Raw genomic sequence first — 20,620 nt, 5'->3', positions numbered from 1 at the left:
TTGCAAAGTATCAACTACTTCTCTAAATGGGTACAGTGATTTAGTTCAACCAGAAGGGGGCACTCTTTCACAAAAAATAGATCACCAAAAGAGTTGCCTTTATTCACCAAGTACATTTACACATAAAAAGAATGTTCATTAATGTAATGGTGCTGCTTGGATGAGACAACATAAAAGAACAGATTACATAATATACATAAAGTTGATGCACAATGGGTGGTCAGAAAATATGTGCTAATGACATATGAGCTGTGTGTATATCCTATACATGGCTTTACAGTTGATGTACATATTTACAGCTCCAGTGTCTGCACCTATCAGGACATCGGAGAGCCGGTCAAACTCTCCACGGTAGAGACGTACCGCCATCACTGATTAGATCCAACAGAGCAGTGTCACCTGCATACTTGACTAGCTTGGCAGAAACACTGTTGGGAGGTACCAGGGGCATAGGCTTGATTTCAAATGTGAGGGGGACAAACACTGGCATAGAGACGCCAGGCCGGGGTGCAAGCTGTCCTGACATGGACCCCCCCCCAGTGATGAAAAATTGTAAAGCGCTATATACGCATTGAAAGCCAATCCTGACGTATGACAGTGATAACCAGATAGAAACACACAATTTAAAATAAAATTACAAAAAACATTTTTATAGAGGTCAAGCATGGGCCACCCACCCGCTGCGGGCCTTGGTGCAACTGCACTCAGGATAGCAGCGTCAGTAGGGACAAATATATTTTTGTCAACGCCCATGGATTTGGAATGGGATGGCCAACAAGCTCATATAAGTGTGATGGTTGGGTGTCCACATACTTTTGGCCATATGCTGTATGTGCACTGATGGACACAATATCTCATTGATTCTGCAACAACAAACCTCACAGAATACAGCCTTCAGCCATTTCATTTAATATTACTTAGTTTACATATTGTCTATGATGTGTGCCCTTAGTGAAGAGCTACTACAGACCTCTGTATTTCAATGTGTGTGGCTGATATGATCTACATGTACATTTTGCCAGTACTGCACTTTAATTTCACAACCTCACCTCCTAAGCTCCACCACTCTCTTGCATGACTACACTGGTTGACTCAACATCCTTCTGGTTCTGCTAATAAATATGAATATTCAAGATATGGGCTACACATAACATGACTAATGTTCTTTAAGTTATCCACCTTTAAAGACAACATTTCACCTCAGTTCCCCGGTTGACCTTTTCACCCTGGCTGTCTGATTCTTCTGTGACAAGGACCTTCTCACGGTCACCATCTGATCCTGCTAAAATGCAGGACATAAAATTGACATGAACAACTTGAGCTACATTGAAGAAGAACCAGATGGCAATGTTTGATCTATAAGTCCCACATTAGGTTGAAATGTCAAAAGCAGCTACTTATGTAGGGAACTACGTTAGCCCACTTTCCAAGAGATCAACTATTAAGCTAGTTGGTTAGCTATATCCTCCGTCCCATAGCTAGTTAGCTGTGCCATTCACTTTGCCTTTGCATTAACAAAAAACCAGACAAAATTCAATTTTCAAAAAGTGGGGGGGACATGACCCACTCATGTATAATGAAACCTACGCCCCTGGGAGGTACACACACGGGGATTGAGTGAATAACGGCAGGTTTAGCGTCTTCACAGAGCTCCAATACTGAGGGATTAGAAGTACAAAATGTGTACGGCCGTCGTTGTGCATCTTGTCCTACTGGTAAGGAAATCTGTGATCCATTGAAAGATCACAGAGCTGGACACATTCAGCTGGGCGAGTTTGGCTTGTAGTAGTTCTTGTATGATGTGGTTCAATTGTGAAACACTGGCACCAAACAAAGTGGGGTTTTGCGTGCATAACAGTGTTAAAGAGGGAGATTGTCACACTGTGGGCCACATTGCTCAAATTACTGTAAATGACACATACTGGAGAAGACTAACTGACTCAAAGACAACATTTGGCCTATATTATGCAGAATTAAACACATTTCATAGAACCAGAAATGATACAACCTTGAAGCCTTGGCAGACGCGCGTGTTCAGTGTTGACCATGTTATCTACAATTATCGCAGCTGTTTTCCCCATTTACACTACAATGTTCATGACACAATGAAATGTAGGATCTGAGACAGCTCTGTGGTCTTAATCCTTTTTCTTCTTGTGTGTGAGGAGGTGCACGAAGCCAGGGACATAGATCATGACCACCTGGGGAACGATGGTGTACTTGATAAAGAAGAGGAAGTAGAACAGGGGCTGTGGTTGGATTGGCAGAGGCAGTCGGTGGACATGGTACAGAGCCATGGAGCAGAGGGCCAGACACAGGGCACGTGGAGCCCATGGGAGAGTGTACCCTCCTGGCTTCCAGTACTGGGCCATCCCCAGGCCCAGGATAGCACCACAGTCCCTGGTGAGAGAGGAGAATGGGGCTGTGTCCAGTCTAATCCACTGAGACTGGGAGCACCACTTCGTTGCCAATGCAATAGACCTTGGAAATGGAAATAGAAAACTGTAACTAAATGCAGTTACAACAGTAATTCATTAAAAAAATCTGAATCTGAGAATACTGTAAATTATAGATGTTAGAAGGCATAGCTGCTTCTAAAACAGACTTAATAACATCATAGGCCTGTTTTCCTTGAGACATGGGAAAACACTGTGCAGACTAACCAAGACAGGTCGAAGCCCAGCCGTGTCAGCCCTGAGTGGATTAGAAAAGCACTGAGGAGCAGCCCCATGCTGGAACTCACAAAGAACATCATTGGCCGACCTTCTGGAACCTGACGGCTTAGAACTACCCCAAGAATTAAGCCTGGGAATAAAGAGATTGGGTCACAGTTGATAATGATGGTGTTCTAGATTTAGAATAATCTCTCTCTACACTTAGTCATCCATACAATCAACATGACAAAATGTTGTGTTCAGTGTGTCTGCAGTGTGTTACACAAAACAGTACTGTACAAACATGACGCCTAAAACAGAAAATAAGAATGTCCAGTGGTGTAGTGAGGGCCTATATTGTATTTTAACAGTTCACCCACTTTTGTGATTTTTTTTTTTGTGGGAAAACATTAGGGAGTTTTAATTTTTAACCATGACTGGCGATGAGAGTTTACCCATCCATTATTATAATGTAGTGTTTTTTACTGCTAAATCACTGAAAATCTATTCCTGGATAGTTGTACAAGGCAGCAAAGGTACTTTCTGACCTGTCAAAGAGCCAGCTATGACCTGATGAGGGAAATGCGCCAGGATGAAGACGCGAGAGAGGCCAACTGCCACTAACCCCAGCAGATAAAGCAGGTAAGGAACAGCTGATAGCAACACACTGAAAAGGGTACACAAAGGAACAGGGAAGAAATAAAACTGACAGACAGTAAATAAACGATGAGGCTAGACTGTTGGGGCCAGAATTTAGAAGGTACACATGACATACTGTCAGTAATGTGATATAAAGTCATTATTTTGATTTAGTACTGAATGAAATGGTCAGACCTGCATGTGCTTGAGTAGACCAGAGAACCCAAGGAGGATGCAATCACCCACCACACTGCTGCCGTTACCATTGCGTGACCAGATGGACTGCCTGAGATGTAGAATAACATCAGTAATAATGTGATATTGACATTACAGGTTTCCATGGTTGTAAGTTAACCCTGTCAGTAATGTGCCTGAAAGGGAATGCTCTGTTGCTGTTTCTGTATGATATTCATTAGCTTCCTTTAATATTGTCTAAAATGCCACTAACCTGGACCTGTTTCACACGTGGAAGCAAACTGGTGGACATTTGGAGGATTTTTATCAAATAAACGGGATTCCCCAATCCACCAGAATGGCCTCTCCCCAAAGAGTATCCTGTATTGGAGACAAAATTCAAAATGTCAAAATTGTTTGAGTTATTTCTCATCCAAAAAAGCAATATATTTAAATATACTTTTATAAAATCTATGTGCGTGTATTCACATCTATTTAAATGAGATATCCAAATATATATTACTTATTTGTACAAATATTTTACCATATGTATGAAAATATATGAAAATATTACATTTTTGGACGCATACATATATTTCCACATATGTTATTATATTTAAATATATGGGAATATACACTGAACAAAATTATAAACGCAACACTTTTGTTTTGGCCCCCATTTATCATGAGCTGAACTCAAAGATCTAAGTCTTTCTCTATGTACACAAAAGGCCTATTTCTCTCAAGTATTGTTCACAAATCTGCCTAAATCTGTGTTAGTGAGCACTTCTCCTTTGCTGAGGTAATCCACCCACCTCACAGGTGTGACATATCAAGATGCTAATTAGACAGCATGATTATTGCACCGGTGTGCCTTAGGCTGCCCACAATAAAAGTCCACTCTAAAATGGGCAGTTTCATCACACAGCACAATGCCACAAGTTTTGAGGGAGTGTGCAATTGGCAATGCTGGCTGCAGGAATGTCCACCAGAAATGTTGCCCATGAATTGAATGTTGATTTCCCTACCATAAGCCATCTCCAAAGGTGTTTCAGAGAATCTGGCAGTACATCCAACTGGCCTCACAACCGCAGACCACATGTAACCACACAAGCCCAGGACCTCCACATCCAGCATCTTCACCTCCAAGATCGTCTGAGACCAACCACTCGGGCAGCTGCTGCAACAATCGGTTTGCATAACCAAAGAATTTCTACACAAACTGTCAGAAACCGTCTCAGGGAAGCTCATCTGCATGCTCGTCGTCTTCATCGGGGTCTCGACCTGACTGCAGTTCGTCGTTGTAACCGACTTGAGTGGGCAAATGCTCACATTCGATGGCGTCTGGCACTTTGGGGAGGTGTTCTCTTCACGGATGAATCCCGGTTTTCACTGTACAGGGCAGATGGCAGACGTGTGGGTGAGCGGTTTGATGATGTCAACGTTGTGGATCGAGTGGCCCATGGTGGCGGTGGGGTTATGGTATGGGCAGGTGTGTATTATGGACAATGAACACAGGTGCATTTTATTGATGGCATTTTGCCGTGACGAGATCCTGAGGCCCATTGTTGTGCCATTCATCCACGACCATCATCTCATGTTGCAGCATGATAATGCACAGCCCCATGTTGCAAGGATCTGTACACAATTCCTGGAAGCTGAAAACATCCCAGTTCTTGCATGGCCAGCATACTCACCGGACATGTCACCCATTGAGCATGTTTGGGATGATCTGGATCGGCGTATATGACACCGTGTTCCAGGTCCAGCTAATATCCAGCAACTTCGCACAGCAATTGAAGAGGAGTGGACCAACATTCCACATGCCACAATCAACAACCTGATCAACTCTATGTGAATGAGATGTGTTGCACTGTGTGAGGCAAATGGTGATCACACCAGATACTGACTGGTTTTCGGACCCCCCCCAATACAGTGAAACTGCACATTTTAGAGTGGCCTTTTACTGTGTCCGGCCTATGGCACACCTGTGCAATAATCATGCTGTTTAATCAGCATCTTAATCGATACACCTCACTGGTGTGGCATATAATCTCGGCAAAGGAGAAGTGCTCACTAACACAGATTTAGACAGATTTGTGAACAATATTTGAGAGAAATAGGCCTTTTGTGTACATAGAGAAAGTCTTCGATCTTTGAGTTCAGCTCATGATAAATGTGGGCGAAAAAAGTGTTGCATTTATAATTTTGTTCAGTGTATATGGGAATATAGAGGGTAGTCCTCCTATTACATTTTAATAGGAGGACGTACCCTATGTCTTATTTATAGTAGAAGACTATGCAGTGACTTTATACTTCATACTTTATAGATATATGCCAATATAGAGGAGACTTGACATCTGGATAGAGAAGGTTAGGGGTGTATATTTTACACAAATATTTACATAATATTTAAATACATACATTTATTTATTTTATAAATATATTCAACAAATATTAAAATAAGATTCAGTTTTATTAAAATATATTCCAATATATTATTTTTGCGTATGGGTTAAATCCTCCAAATAAAATACGGTTCTGACTTATAAGAGACGTAAGTCAGGAATGGATAACACATGCATGGCTTATATGGTCGCCCTTAAGAGTTTGTATTAAAGAGTTTTACTGAATTTAATCTTCAAACGAGTGACTTTAGACCAGAACAGGATTCAGTTGACACAGCCGCGATAGAAGCGGAACATCCGGTAAGTTCATCGAAATATGTAATGGACCTAATAAACATTGCTCTTACCATTTAAACACTAGATTAAGCCACTCCGATATAGCAGCCACCCAGACAACTGCAACTCCAATCCGTCTGTTAAGAAAATAAGTCAAGGGGAACAGGAGAAGAAAAGCAGCTTTGGGGTCCCCAACGTGAGTGACAATCAACCAAAGTTTTTCATAGCTCTGCGTTCTTTGTTGAAGTGCTTCAGCCATCCAAACACCTTGTGTGTGTATGGTCTCCATTATTAACGTAAGTACAATATGTCAATGGTTAAATTAAAACAGTGAAATTAAGATAGGCCCTATTCTTATTGATGATGTGATAGTCAGGACGGTCATCCTTGCGGCAGAATCGTTTCTGACTGCTGAGGTGCGTTCACACGGCGTGAACGTTTGATACATTCTTGAACATACTTTTTTTAGGATACTGTTGGCGGATCGCAGTTAACTTTATTTGAATAGACTTTAATGTACTGTTTGTTCCTGTTTGATGGTGTGTCAAGGTGTGACTTGAAGCAGTTAATGTCGTATTTAAAAAGACCGTGACATGCCGAAACTGCTGACAACCTACCCATCCTCTCCTCGGCTTGGTTCAGTATAGTGTCGGTGTCAATCGAAGGTTTCAGAACGTAAAACCCAGTGAACGCAGCCCGACAACAGGGGGAGAAATGGGACAAACTTTGCAGTTGCACCTGTGAATTCCCAACTGATGATAAGAATCGAAATGTATGAACTGATCAATCGAACAATTAGTGTCTCTCCATCATCGCGTCAGCATTTTTCATACCGGGGTTACACTATATGTTGTTCATGAAATAAATAGACCTAAATAAACATCAACATTGGTAAGGTTGTGCAGTTCGAAAGAGATATTGTTTCTTTAAATAATCAAAACAGACCTCTGGAACTAATTGTGTGTAGCCAGTCTACTGCGCCTGCAATACACAATCCGCTATTGGCGGTTCGAACATTTTGTTCCGCCTGAAGGCTGATTGAGTACACCTCGTTTCAGAAATAAATAAATGGTATTTGTTTGCCAAGTCTCGATCATAGAAGACCTCTCCAACAAAACTCATATGTGTATGAATAAGGCTTTTGGAATCATGAGTTTTCAGAATTTATTTTCGTTGGTAGTGGGACCTGTATTCTCTGTGCACTTCGAATTCATTCATTCGACCGAACGACTCTTATTCTTCTTTGGTTTTTAAATGGCGGTTGGCAACCAATGTTAGCAGTGCATTACCGCCACCAACTGGACTGGAGTGTGGAGCAGCGATGTGAAAGCCTAAATCCTATTTATTAATCCAGTTTCCCTTAAATGAAACACCCAATTTATACCCACATTCTGTGTACCTAATAACACTGTCCTCACATACATTTGTACCATGCCAAGCTTCCTTAATTCTATGATCATTCTCTCCCGTTCACTCCCATAATCCTGGGATCAAAAAAAAAAAGATCAACCATTTCTAATTCCTCTATACAGGTCCCACAATTCCCAGTATTATGTTTTCCTGTTCTTTTTTTATGTTGCGTTAAGCCTCGTGTGTCCCAATCTCATCCTGGTTAGTAGGCTTTCCTTGCTCCTCTGTTGATTTGACGGCCTCTCTGCTCCAACTGTCCCCTAGATTACAAACAGGTGTCTTTCCTTTTCATCCCTTTCCCACCACTCTTGCCATTTGCTCATAATACTTAAATTATTCCTGGGGCTTCGGTTTTTCCTATCAAGACTTTCAATTCCACTTTATTTATCAGGGCCTGTTTCGCAATGGTGTCCACCTCCTCATGTCCTTCCTCCCCCACCTGAGCTGGGATCCAGAGGAACCTCCTCATTATTCTCATCTGCCTTATCCTATCATGGGCCAGTAAGATCTCATACAGTATACCTTGTCTGAGATACAAACACTTAGCAAAAACTCATCAGAGCAGAACAAGAATTGGAGCAGATCACTACCTTGTATGGCCTCACCTCTTCCACCCATTCTAAGGCCATCAGAATGGTTAGCAAATCCATTGTGTATTCTGACAGATTATCAGTTGCCCTCTTAGTCACTGCAACCTTAAACTCAGGTACACAAAAGTCTACTCCTGTCCTGCCTGTTTTACTGTCCTTATTCAAGTAAGTATTCAGTACAGGATCCCCTGCCTCCCTCCCTTCCCTAACCCTCTCAAGCAACCCCAAATAAGTAATTGGCAGATGTAAAAACCGAGGTGGAATAACAGGGATTGCTGGGCAAAAGTCCAATCTAAGTAGTCCCAACTCTCTTGCCATGTCATTACATCCCCACCAAAAACGTGCCAGTTTCTAATGTTCATGCTCCCAGCACTCTAAAAAAAAGTATAGTTTTTGTTGAATGTTGCCCAGTGTGATCTTGAAGATTTACCCAGTCAGACATGGCGAGTTTGTTGTCTCCTTAAGTGTAATGGCATCTCTCCCACCTCCATCTGCGGTGCTGCAGTGGGTGAAGTTCGGAGTGCTCCACAACATATCCTGGCCTTGTGTCTGGAATATATCAAGCTTTCTCAGAGGAGATTGCCTGACCCATATGCATGGTTCGAAATGGGGGGGGCGTCCTCCATAAGTCTGTTTTTTTATAATGTTTTTTTTTTTGTTTGGATGGGGTCCCACAAAAATATATTTTAATGCTCAGTAAAATCATCAATACTGATTGGGAAAGTTGTCGGTTTTCAAGGACGCTTAATAATTTGCAGCCATAATGTATTTATTCGCTGGCCTTAGGCTGCGGTAGGGGTAGCCCGGATAAGTGAGTCCGGTCGCCCAGTTATTCAGCATCACATTGTCGTGCTGCTCGCGCACACACGGAGTAGAAGGCGGCAAACCGTCCATACTTGACTTCTTTCGGACTGAAATTGATTTTAATACATGAATGAAAATCCAGTAAGTACATAAAGTGCTTTATGTTGATCTCTCCAATCCTCAATCAAACGTTGCATTTACTAGATACCCATTGTTCTGTTTAAAATAATAATTTTGCCAACTTTACTTGCTAGCTAGCTGGCGGTATTGAAACCAAATTTGCTGCTTCTAGCTGACCTATAGCCACTACGGTAATGTAGCTAAACTACAGTAGTTATTCGTATCATGCTTTACCAACCTGCTTGTCCAGTCAGTGATAACGAATGATAACCAGAAGGTACTGTACATTTGTGACTTGATTGACGTTCATTTCATTTGTGCATGATTGCGTCTGTAAATGAGACTGAGCTTGGTTAGCTACTGTACCAACATTTTTTTTCTCAATTTATAATCGGAAAAAGAAAGATCATCCACTTTTTTTCAAGTATAAATTCTGCTGTGACAACATAGCTAATGAAGAAGTTGTAGAAATGTTAGTTTAGTTAACACAGATTTTCTCTGATATCGTCATAATTAATGTAATATAGCTGAATGTTTTCAGCTATATTAGCAATTAATTTGTTATTAACATAGCAATTAATTTGTTATTAACACAATATTTTGCATAATGGATTACAGTCAAAAAGACCAGTACAGCCCAGTTAAGCCAAGTACATACTATTATTTTAACTCATGCTAGTTTTAATAAATAATTTTAATAACTAAGGTTTTCTTTTGCTTTCTGAGAACTAGCTGAGCCAAACGAAAGAATAAAATATATATACTTGCCTGACAAACTAACATGATGAATGTGAAACATTGGGTTATTGGCACGTTATTATATCATTTGAATTATCTTTAGTTATATTAAAAGATCTTAGGGCATTTCAACATAGTTTTTCAAATGCATTCTTATTTTCTGCATTATCAACTCAAGACAGCATAAAACTGTTTATAGGTTTTTCCTAGATTTCATTATAGTGAACATAATGTGGCTACTCCCAATATCATGTGTTAACATTAGGTTACATTTAATGGCTTGACTTCCTTTGACATATAAGAGTAGTTTTCAGCCACTTGCTTGCAACATTTTAAAATTGGCATTTTTCTTATGCAACATGTCAGTAGGGATGGATATAATTTTCAAGAATGAAACCACATCCCAAAAAAACAAATCACACCTACCGTCCAATATTTTCCCATAAAGCCTTAGACATACCTCAGTCCCAACTCTCCTTCTGGTAAAAATATAGCCTGGGTTTTTATCAACAGAGAACTTAAAACCCCACCTAAATGACCACTGTTACACTTGCAGTAATGTGTGTTCCACTATGTTGTATGAAAAATATTCCTCCCTCTTTTCCATATTGCTCCATCATCTGCTTATAAGGACCTCCCAATATCCAGTCTTACATTTAAAAATATTATTTATCATTACTGAGAACAATAAATGTCTAATCACACTTCTCTGGGGGGTACCATTCTCCACTCCATAGCTCTCTGATAATGCACTTCCAACTTTTACTTGTATTGACCTTCCAAAGAAAAAGTCCTCAATCCAATTGAAAACCCTACCAATAATCCCAATCTTATCCATTTTCATGAGCAGACCTTCCATACACATCATATAATAGGCCTTTTCCACATGAAAAAATATACCCTCAACTCAATCTTTCAGTTATCATTTTTTCTGTTAATTTACAGGCGTGTAGTCAGTGCTATCGGTCTATAGCTAGATGGGTTAGTGGGGTATTTTCCTGGCTGCCATATTGGTAGGACAATAGCTTGTTTCCAACTGGCTGGCAACATAACCTCCTGGCTCCTGCCACACTTTATTAAACAATCCCAATATGTTTTCCATTGCCATGTCACTTAGATGAGCCATCATAACCTATGCAAAGAGATGTCATTCCTCTCTTAATTTCTGCCATAGTAAAAGGTACGTTCATTGTATCATCCACTTCCTTCCTCTGAGTATATTTTGATATTATTTACAGTATCACCTAGTCCATTATTCAGTATAGGGAGTACCTGATCCTGTCTGTTTCCAAGCATTCTCCCAATCATCCCCCATATATCTCCCACAGGTGTATTCTTACCAATCTTTTCACAAATTCCACACCAATACTCCCTCTTAGCTTTTTGAATGATTCTCCTCACTGTTGGCTGTGCTTTTTTGAAAGTATGAGATACTGGAAGTTATGGGATCTTTTTAACAGCCTGAATGCTCCATTTCCACCATTCGCTGCTTCTCCACACTTTTTGTTCCACCAAGGAACTAGCGATCTCTGTCGTTTCCCAGAACAAATAGGTATTGCTCGTTTTGCGGTCCCTATTATTGCCTCACATATACACTCATTCACAGGGTCTATTTTCTCACCTAGATCAACCTCAGTCAGTCCCTGCTCACTCAGCTCCTGAAACTGACCCCAGCCAGCTGTTCCAAATGGCCGTCTTCTAACCCCACTTCCCAGTGTATCATCTACTCTCAGGCCTAACCCATACATAATTGGGTAGTGATCACTACCTACTGTGTGCTCCTCCTGTATCTACAACCACACAATACTTTCATTGTCTGTGAATGTGAGGTAAGAGAGTTTTACCATCTTCTATGTATTTCCGGTGTTACGCCGCTGTAAGGAAAATTATCTATAAATGACTAGCTGGCTCTTCTGGTCCACAGAGCAACGCTGAGGTTTACGAATGGAGGTCAGCATCACGGAATGTGGCAGATGAGTACGGAATTGGAGCAGTTCTGAACCAGAACGACAATCTTTCGATCTGTTCCCTCACTGAGTCAGACTTGTACAGTGGGGAGAACAAGTATTTGATACACTGCCGATTTTGCAGGTTTTCCCACTTACAAAGCGTGTAGAGGTCGGTAATTGTTATCATAGGTACTCTTCAACTGTGAGTGACGGAATCTATAACAAAAATCCAGAAAATCACATTGTATGATTTTTAAATAATTAATTTGCATTTAATTGCATGACATAAGTATTTAATACATCAGAAAAGCAGAACTTAATATTTGATACAGAAACCTTTGTTTGCAATTACAGAGATCATACATTTCCTGTAGTCCTTGACCTGATTTGCACACACTGCAGCAGGGATTTTGGCCCACTCCTTCATACAGACCTTCTCCAGATCCTTCAGGTTTCGGGGCTGTCGCTGGGCAATACAGACTTTCAGCTCCCTCCAAAGATTTTCTATTGGGTTCAGGTCTGGAGGTTCCAGAATGTTACCTATTGTTATTTTGGTATGGTTGCATGTTGAGTGCGGTCTCAGCTAGTCAACATTGTATATACATCTTGATAACTATTCAATGACATTATAGCTTAGCCACTTTTGACATCCAAAGCACCAGTCTCAACTGTTAAGCTTTCATATTTTTCACAGAGGTCAGGGGTTGTTCAATATGTATGAATTGAACTATTTCAAGGGTAATTTGCAGGATCAGTAACATCAAAATTCTGTTTTTTAAGAGAGGTCTCCTAGAGGCCCTTTTGGGTTGTGAAGGTATGATTATCTGAGAACATTAAAATGATGTTGTTTACATTTACACTTCTCATGCTATGTCATAGCATGTTCTAAATGTTCTATCAATATACAGCTGGAAAAATAGAGTTAAGATATTGTTTTAGATCATTTTGTGAAATAGAGTTAGGGTTAGAATTTAGAGAGGTCTCAAAGAGGCCCTATTGGGATGTAAACAGATGATTATCAGACAATAAAACAAAAAAGGTTTTCATTCACACTTTACATTGTGTATAATAACAAATTCTACCCCAAACATTAAACCTAATTTAGAGAAAAATGTTGACATAGTTATAGTTAATTTTGTAAAACAGCATTAGGGTTATGGTCTCCAAGATGCCCTATTTTCCTAAATGTAGTTATTTCTACTATATTTTTCATAATATAACAAATATCTACAGTTGTTTGTAATGAATATGGATTGTATCTATTAATTTCCTATAATAAGTTAAACAATTCACACAACAGATGAAGTGTTATAATAAAATGATCAGTATTATTGGTCCATCTGATAGGGCCTCTGTGCTACCTACAACTTATAGTTTGAAATGATCATAAATCCCAAAATAAATGACATAACATTGTAAGACTGCATGTAACTAACGGGAGAGTTCTAAGGAACATGCTGGCAAAGTTAGAAATGTCTGACAGCACCAGATTATTTACCCCCGTTTGAGACAATAACAAATTACCATGGAGAATGAGAGAGAACCATCTTATTACTAGCTACCTAGTTATGATCCCTCAAAGACTGAAAAAATTCTCTATTTTTTTAGGTATTGCTACAAGATAGGGCCTCTAGGCTACCTGTCTCCAGTGTTTTCATAATTAAATGTAACATTTTACAGAGAGAGAGTTTATTTGTATATTGTTCACATTGGAGGCATTCAGTTGTATAGCATATGTTTTGTTCCCTCCCCACAGGATATCCCCTGCCCTATGACTCCTCCGCACCCTTGCTTCCTGACCCACTATCGAGTACATCCCTCACCCAAATAAGGTGCTCCTGGCTCCCATCACCAATGTGAGTGAATAGGGCAGGAAGCTTCTTCTGGAATGTGCCAGAGTTTCCCAACAGGTGAGTTACCAGAAGGAGAGACGGGTTGTGATGGATGGTTGTTATGAAGTTTTCCTAAGACGCTGTGCTTGGATCAGTTTTGCATTGTCTCACCAAATGGTTAAGGTTAGAAACAGGGAGGGGAAGCTGATCTTAAAACTGTTCACCTAGGGGAAATGACAGCTTCTAAAGTTGTGAGTTAACTGTATGTTGAGTGTTTCTTATCTACGTCAAGCCCGATCTGACAAAGGAAACAGTCAAAGAGATCAAGAAGGCTAAGAAATACAGAAAATAAGAGAAAGAGAAAGCCATTGAGCGGCAGCAGGCGAAAGCCATTTAGAGGCATCAGGAGAAAGCTGTGGGGGAAAAGGAGAAGCAGCACATCAAAAAGGACAAAATCAGTCTGAGAAAGAGTTGAGGACACAAACAGGGAATTAGGATTGCAATATAGGGGACATTTGTCTGAATATGAACATTTGTCTGATGGAGAGAAAAAAAACGAATTATTTCTTTTTATACACATGACCAGCCAGACCAGCATAGCAGATCTGATGCATGTACCAACTGCCAGTTCTCCCAGGTGTCTTCTGCTTTTTGACAGATTCCTTCAATGGCTGCTGCCTAAGATGTGCTGTATATGAAGAAGTAATGGACAACGGCTACACCCACACACAAACGCACAGATACAAACACAGCACATTTGCTATGCTTACATAACATTTATTCTTCTACTTAATTGTAATGGTATAGTATATTAATTGAAATTGTGTGTCTATGTGTTGTGGACTAATAATTGTTGACTTTGTTTGGGAAGATTGAGGAATTTGTTAATGATATAGCTTGTAATTTGTAGATGAGGAGTACGTTAATAGGTTGGAGTGTTCTTTGTGGCAAAATTCATGAATATTGTTGAAAATAACTGCACTGGGCTGCTCCTAATCTGCATACTTCAAGAGTCACGAATGCTGCATGACAGAATTGTTTCTGGGTTGTTAGATGAGTCCCTCCAGTGGCATCTTGGTTGAGCACAGTAGGACAACCAGAGTGGCTGAGGCAAAAGCTTAAGCCGCTGAAGACCAAGGAGGGGGAGACAAGATTAATTTAAGTCTTTGGGTAAAATAATTGATTCTGTTGTATGTGATTTTTCTATGTTGGCGTTTGTATGTCTGGTGTAGCAGAAAATCAAACAAATTGTCAGATCTTTGCATTTACCTCCTGGGAAAAACAAGCCCATTATTATGTCATCAGTCCTTTCTGAGTGCTCATGGAACTTGAATGCATCACAGTGTGATTTCATAAAGTTACATTACTGCACTGCTGGTTGCTATGGAAACTATAAGCATCACAATGGCTTTCTCCTTATAAAAACTTGAATGCTATCCTCATTTTGCTTCACATTTCTTCAGAGAGCACCTAAGTAGTGCTCTCTGAAATCTTGTTTGATAAAAAACAAACTCTAGATCAAAATGAAATAGTCAGAATGTACTTATGGGCACCGATGGGTCAAGCTCAGAGCCCAACTGCTCTAACTGCCAACCCGCACATATTAAGGAAGTTGTTAGGGCAAAGAAGATGAAGACCCATCCGATTTGGGCTGCCTTCTAGGGATGTGCATGACAAATATTTTCACTATCGATAATTCCTCAGCTTTTGTCGTTGAATAGTTGACCCCACACACTCGTTCCCAAAAGAGGTACTAAATGGAAAAAATAAATATGTAAATTGTAGTATGCTATGCAATAAATTCAAAGTTGTATTTAAATATGTTATTAACAACCTCAATAACGTTTTAGTATAAACAATCAGGCCAGATGTACTTTTACTCAGGAGACATTCAGATTCAGATATGCCTTAACGGCAGCAAATAACCTAACGCATAGGCCTGTCAAGTCGTTAGTATTGTCAGGTCCTTGCTGGGGTTCCTCTAGGCATCTCTATGTGCCTGGAGGCCACAGTCTGGGTCTGACTCATAGACTGTAAATATGGTCTGACTGCAGAAGTGCCTTTTGGCATATCTATGTATCTATGCACTACTGTTTAATTATCCCCAATAAGAGGCAGCTGCCTTTGATGGGGGTCCTATTTAAGTTGCGCTGTTTGTCCTTTGTTTGTTGGTCATTGTTTGTAGTTAGCGGTGCTAGGCTTGGTTGTTACGCTTCAGTTCATGGTCATACCCGCCTTTTGTTCTTTTTGGTTAAGTTTGGAATAAGAAACATTAAAAGGATGTCTGTGCTCTAATCTGCGCTTGTGTCCTGCCTCCTCAATCATGACAAGTAAATTATTACAAGTGATTTATTTCAAATTATTGTTACAACGTTTTACATTAATTACAATTGCAAATGAACTATAAACGTCATCTAAAAACACGCATTGTCCCCCATGATTTAGCACAGAGATGTGTATGAATTGCCTAACGTTAGCTAACGTCTGTGTGTCAATGTTTTCTGGCCATAACAACAAAATACAAAATGCTGTAGACCATTGTTGAGATAAATGAAGTTTAAATAATGCTGATTTAATAACCATGTATTCTTATGTTTTTGTTTTATTAAATTGTATGCTGCAGCCAGGTTAGGGAAATATGATTGAATACAATAACCATAAAAAGTTTAGAACTCCATACATTACACTCAGCCACACTCACTCAGACTTTACACCTGGCTCAGATAGAGAGACAGGTTTGAAACCCCACAATTAACATACAAATGAAACTGCCCCCTATACAGCACAAAGAGACCTTCTGTCTCCAGCCCCCTGATGTTCTAGTCTAGGTTAGGACAATAGAATGTAAATTACTGTAACCTGGTTAAGATTTCACACCTGTATGCAAATAACCTGTTGATCTATGACCGAGAGTAAGAGCATGCCCTTCTTCATTGGACAGCGAAAACAAAGAGATTCGTCCAACATGTCACCATGCCAACAAAGAACCAATAAGGATGGGTCTTACTCACGAGAGTGAAAAGTAACCGCCCCTGTGGCGGGAGTATCAAAACCGATGTTCGATCTTTATTCGGGGCGAATATTTTGTGGAAGCTCGATGGTTGAGCAAATATTTGACCGCTGCAGTGTATTTCATGTATTTTGACTTATCAATTCATATTAATAAATCTTTGTGCTAAATTTCAGTTTGGACCGGAGCCTCGTCCTTCTTCAGAAATGCTGATACACGTAAAATTCTTAACACCATCTAGCCAGCAATATTTTATATACAGTCCCTTAAAACCATACTTTCCAAATGAAGCTACACTTAATGTATAGACTAACAGAGTCACGTTATTCTGCATTAATAAACCTACCAGCGTTCAAGTTCCAGTGAATAAAAAAAATATGCTTTGAAAGAAGCTTAATAGGAATAAATTATATAAAATCAATGAACAATAAACAAACAAAGTGCATCCATAAATGCAAGATCTTAACAGAAATGTAAATAATCATTATTATGATAATTTATTCTTGTTTACAAGTGAGTCAATCGGTAGTACAGATTTTTTTGTTGTAACTTTCGAAAATTAGATAAACTTCCGATAAATGTCAGCCTTGTCGAAATGTCAACAATTCGATTATTTGTTCTCACCACTATTACCTAATAGCTCGAACACAGGAAATGAAAATCGATATGGGAATCACAGCAGTGACCTCATCTGTTTCCACTGGTAGGTCAAGATCTTCATCTAGACGAAACAGACTGGACCATGCGAGTCCAGACGGCGAACCATGAAAAATACATCAACAGAAAAACAACGAGATTTCAATTATCAGTCCTTCTTGGTGGAAAGATGACTCCAGTCAAGAATCGAGCTCAGTATTCTACCTGAGTTGTCTGCTAACAGGTCTTTCTCCCAGTCTCGAATGTGCTGCTGCAAAATTTCTTTCTTGATTTTTACTGACGCAACTTCAAGCTCACTCTGCTTACAACCTAGCAGCTGCACACTGTCTTCAATGTGGAAGAGCAGATACATAACCAGATGTTCAATATCATTTCCTCTTGACAAAACCATAACTCTGAGCTCCATGTCAAGTTGCTCAATGCCTTCCCCGCTTCACTTTGGAGGTCCCCAGATTAGCGAATATGCAACTTCATCCTCATCCCGCTCACAACCTCATAGCTGCGCGTAACGCTTTTCATTGTGTTCAGTGTAGAAAAGCAGATGTTCCGAGAACTGTCCAGGGGACTGGCAGTTGCTGCCAGGTGTGCCCACCCACAACCTAGAAGATCCATCTGATTAACCAACCATCTATCCTGCAGCCATCCATTTAACCAACCAGCAGTCCAGTTATTTAACTCTAAGAAATGGGCGAAATAATAATTTCTATTGTATTTAATATTTCTCAGTTCTTCTCTTCTGAATTAAATAAAAGCTTCGAAAAATGTTTTGAATGTCAAAAGTATCTTGTATGAAACACATTGTTTGTCCTGATGGCTGTGACCAACATGACATATGTAAAATATTATTTATGCTTTTTATAAATCATAATTTTCTTTCAATGCAAACATTGAAACATACAGTGCCCTCCACTAATACTGGTTTCCTTGGCAAATATGAGCAAAATGGGAAGAACATGTTGTTTATCCTCTTGGTCTTTCATTAAAAATATTCACAAAAATTTAAACTTCAATTTAAGTAAATTGATTTAAAAAAAAAAGTGAAATAAATCATTTTCTCCAAAACCTCTGTGTCAAAATGTTGGTATGCATAGGTACATAAGTTACAAATAAAATCTGAAATGTATTTCCATTCATATTTTATGTTCTAAGCTCAGCTGGGTGTTCAGGAACACTTACAGTGGACATAAAAAGTTTAAACACCCCTGTTAAAATGCCAGGTTCCTGTTATGTAAAAGAATTAGTTAAAGATAAATCATGTCACAACTTTTTCCACATTTAATGTGACCTACACTCACCTAAAGGATTATTAGGAGCACTTGTTCAATTTCTCATTAATGCAATTATCTAATCAACCAATCACATGGCAGTTGCTTCAATGCATTTAGGGGTGTGGTCCTGGTCAAGACAATCTCCTGAACTCCAAACTGAATGTCAGAATGGGAAAGAAAGGTGATTTAAGCAATTTTGAGCGTGGCATGATTGTTGGTGCCAGACGGGCCGGTCTGAGTATTTCACAATCTGCTCAGTTTTCACGCACAACCATTTCTAGGGTTTACAAAGAATGGTGGGAAAAGGGAAAAACATCCAGTATGCGGCAGTCCTGTGGGCGAAAATGCCTTGTTGATGCTAGAGGTCAGAGGAGAATGGGCCAACTGATTCAAGCTGATAGAAGAGCAACTTTGACTGAAATAACCACTCGTTACAACCAAGGTATGCAGCAAAGAATTTGTGAAGCCACAACATGCACAACCTTGAGGCGGATGGGCTACAACAGCAGAAGACCCCACCGGGTACCACTCATCTCCACTACAAATGGGAAAAAGAGGCTACAATTTGCACAAGCTCAGTTGAAGACTGGAAGAATGTTGCCTGGTCTGATGAGTCTTGATTTCTGTTGAGACATTCAGATGGTAGAGTCAGAATTTGATGTAAACAGAATGAGAACATGGATCCATCATGCCTTGTTACCACTGTGCAGGCTGGTGGTGGTGGTGTAATGGTGTGGGGGATGTTTTCTTGGCACACTTTAGGCCCCTTAGTGCCAATTGGGCATTGTTTAAATGCCACGGCCTACCTGAGCATTGTTTCTGACCATGTCCATCCCTTTATGACCACCATGTACCCATCCTCTGATGGCTACTTCCAGCAGGATAATGTACCATGTCACAAAGCTCTATTCATTTCAAATTGGTTTCTTGAACATGACAATGAGTTCACTGTACTGAAATGGCCCTCACAGTCACCAGATCTCAACCTAATAGAGCATCTTTGGGATGTGGTGGAACGGGAGCTTCGTGCCCTGGATGTGCATCCCACAAATCTCCATCAACTGCAAGATGCTATCCTATCAATATGGGCCAACATTTCTAAAGAATGCTTTCAGCACCTTGTTGAATCAATGCCACGTAGAATTAAGGCAGTTCTGAAGGCAAAAGGGGGTCAAACACAGTATTAGTATGGTGTTCCTAATAATCCTTTAGGTGAGTGTATAACGTGATCAATTAAATTGAAAACCAAACAAATCTTTGTTGGGGGAAAATTAAAAGCAATAACCAGGTTGCATAAGTGTGCACACCCTTAAACTAATACTTTGTTGAAGCACCTTTTGATTTTATTACAGCACTCAGTCTTTTTGGGTAGGAGTTTATTAGCATGGCACATCTTGACATGGCAATATTTGCCCACTCTTCTTTGCAATAGCGCTCACAATCTGTCTGATTGCCAGGACATCTCCTGTGCACAGCCCTCTTCAGATCACCCCACAGATGTTCAATCGGATTCAGGTCTGGGCTCTGGCCGGGCCATTCCAAAGCATTAATCTTCTTCTGGTGAAGCCATGCTTTAGTGGATTTGGATGTGTTCTTTGGGTTGTTGTCGAGCTGAAAGGTGAACTTCCTCTTAATTTTCAGCTGAAGGTTTTGTGTCAAAATTGCCTGGTATTTGGAACTGTTCATAATTCCCTCCACCCTGACTAAGGCCCCGGTTCCAGCTGAAGAAAAACAGCCCCAAAGCATGATGCTGCCACCACCATGCTTCACTGTGGGTATGGTGTTCTTTGGGTGATGTGGTGTGTTGTTTTTTTGCCAAACATACCTTTTGGAATTATGGCCAAAAAGTTCAACCTTGGTTTCATCAGACCATAACGCATTTTCCCACATGCTTTTGGGGGACTTGATGTTTGTTTTTGCAAACATCTGCCTGGCTTGGATGTTTTTCTTTGCCACCCTATCCCATAGCCCATTCATATGAAGAATACAAGAGATTGTTGTCACATGTAGCACACAGCCAGTACTTGACAGAAATTCCTGCAGTTCCTTTATTGTTGCTGTAGGCCTCTTGGAAGCCTCCCTGTCCAATTT

At 40.1% G+C, this 20,620-nt stretch overlaps 1 protein-coding gene and 1 long non-coding RNA gene across 2 annotated transcripts; one reads left to right on the top strand and one right to left on the bottom strand.

Annotated features, from left to right (window-relative positions):
* Positions 1-77: 77 nt before the first annotated feature.
* Positions 78-6,577, bottom strand: g6pc3 (glucose 6 phosphatase, catalytic, 3). The gene is made up of 6 exons (XM_010888676.3): positions 6,223-6,577; positions 3,742-3,848; positions 3,489-3,579; positions 3,203-3,321; positions 2,664-2,805; positions 78-2,481 (listed from the first exon to the last, which is right to left on the bottom strand). Exons 1-6 carry the CDS (start codon positions 6,438-6,440, stop codon positions 2,139-2,141), a joined length of 1,020 nt encoding a protein of 339 aa, XP_010886978.2. The 5' UTR covers positions 6,441-6,577; the 3' UTR covers positions 78-2,138.
* LOC105021183 lies at positions 6,237-16,060 on the top strand. Its single transcript, XR_828806.3, has 5 exons — positions 6,237-6,347; positions 11,439-11,642; positions 11,738-11,790; positions 13,519-13,672; positions 14,253-16,060. It is a non-coding gene; the product is annotated as an uncharacterized LOC105021183 (long non-coding RNA).
* The last annotated feature ends 4,560 nt before the right edge of the window (positions 16,061-20,620 follow it).

Source organism: Esox lucius, chromosome 5, assembly GCF_011004845.1.
Source record: "Esox lucius isolate fEsoLuc1 chromosome 5, fEsoLuc1.pri, whole genome shotgun sequence".
Classification (NCBI taxonomy): domain Eukaryota; kingdom Metazoa; phylum Chordata; class Actinopteri; order Esociformes; family Esocidae; genus Esox; species Esox lucius.
This window is presented reverse-complemented; position numbering and strand designations above follow the sequence as displayed.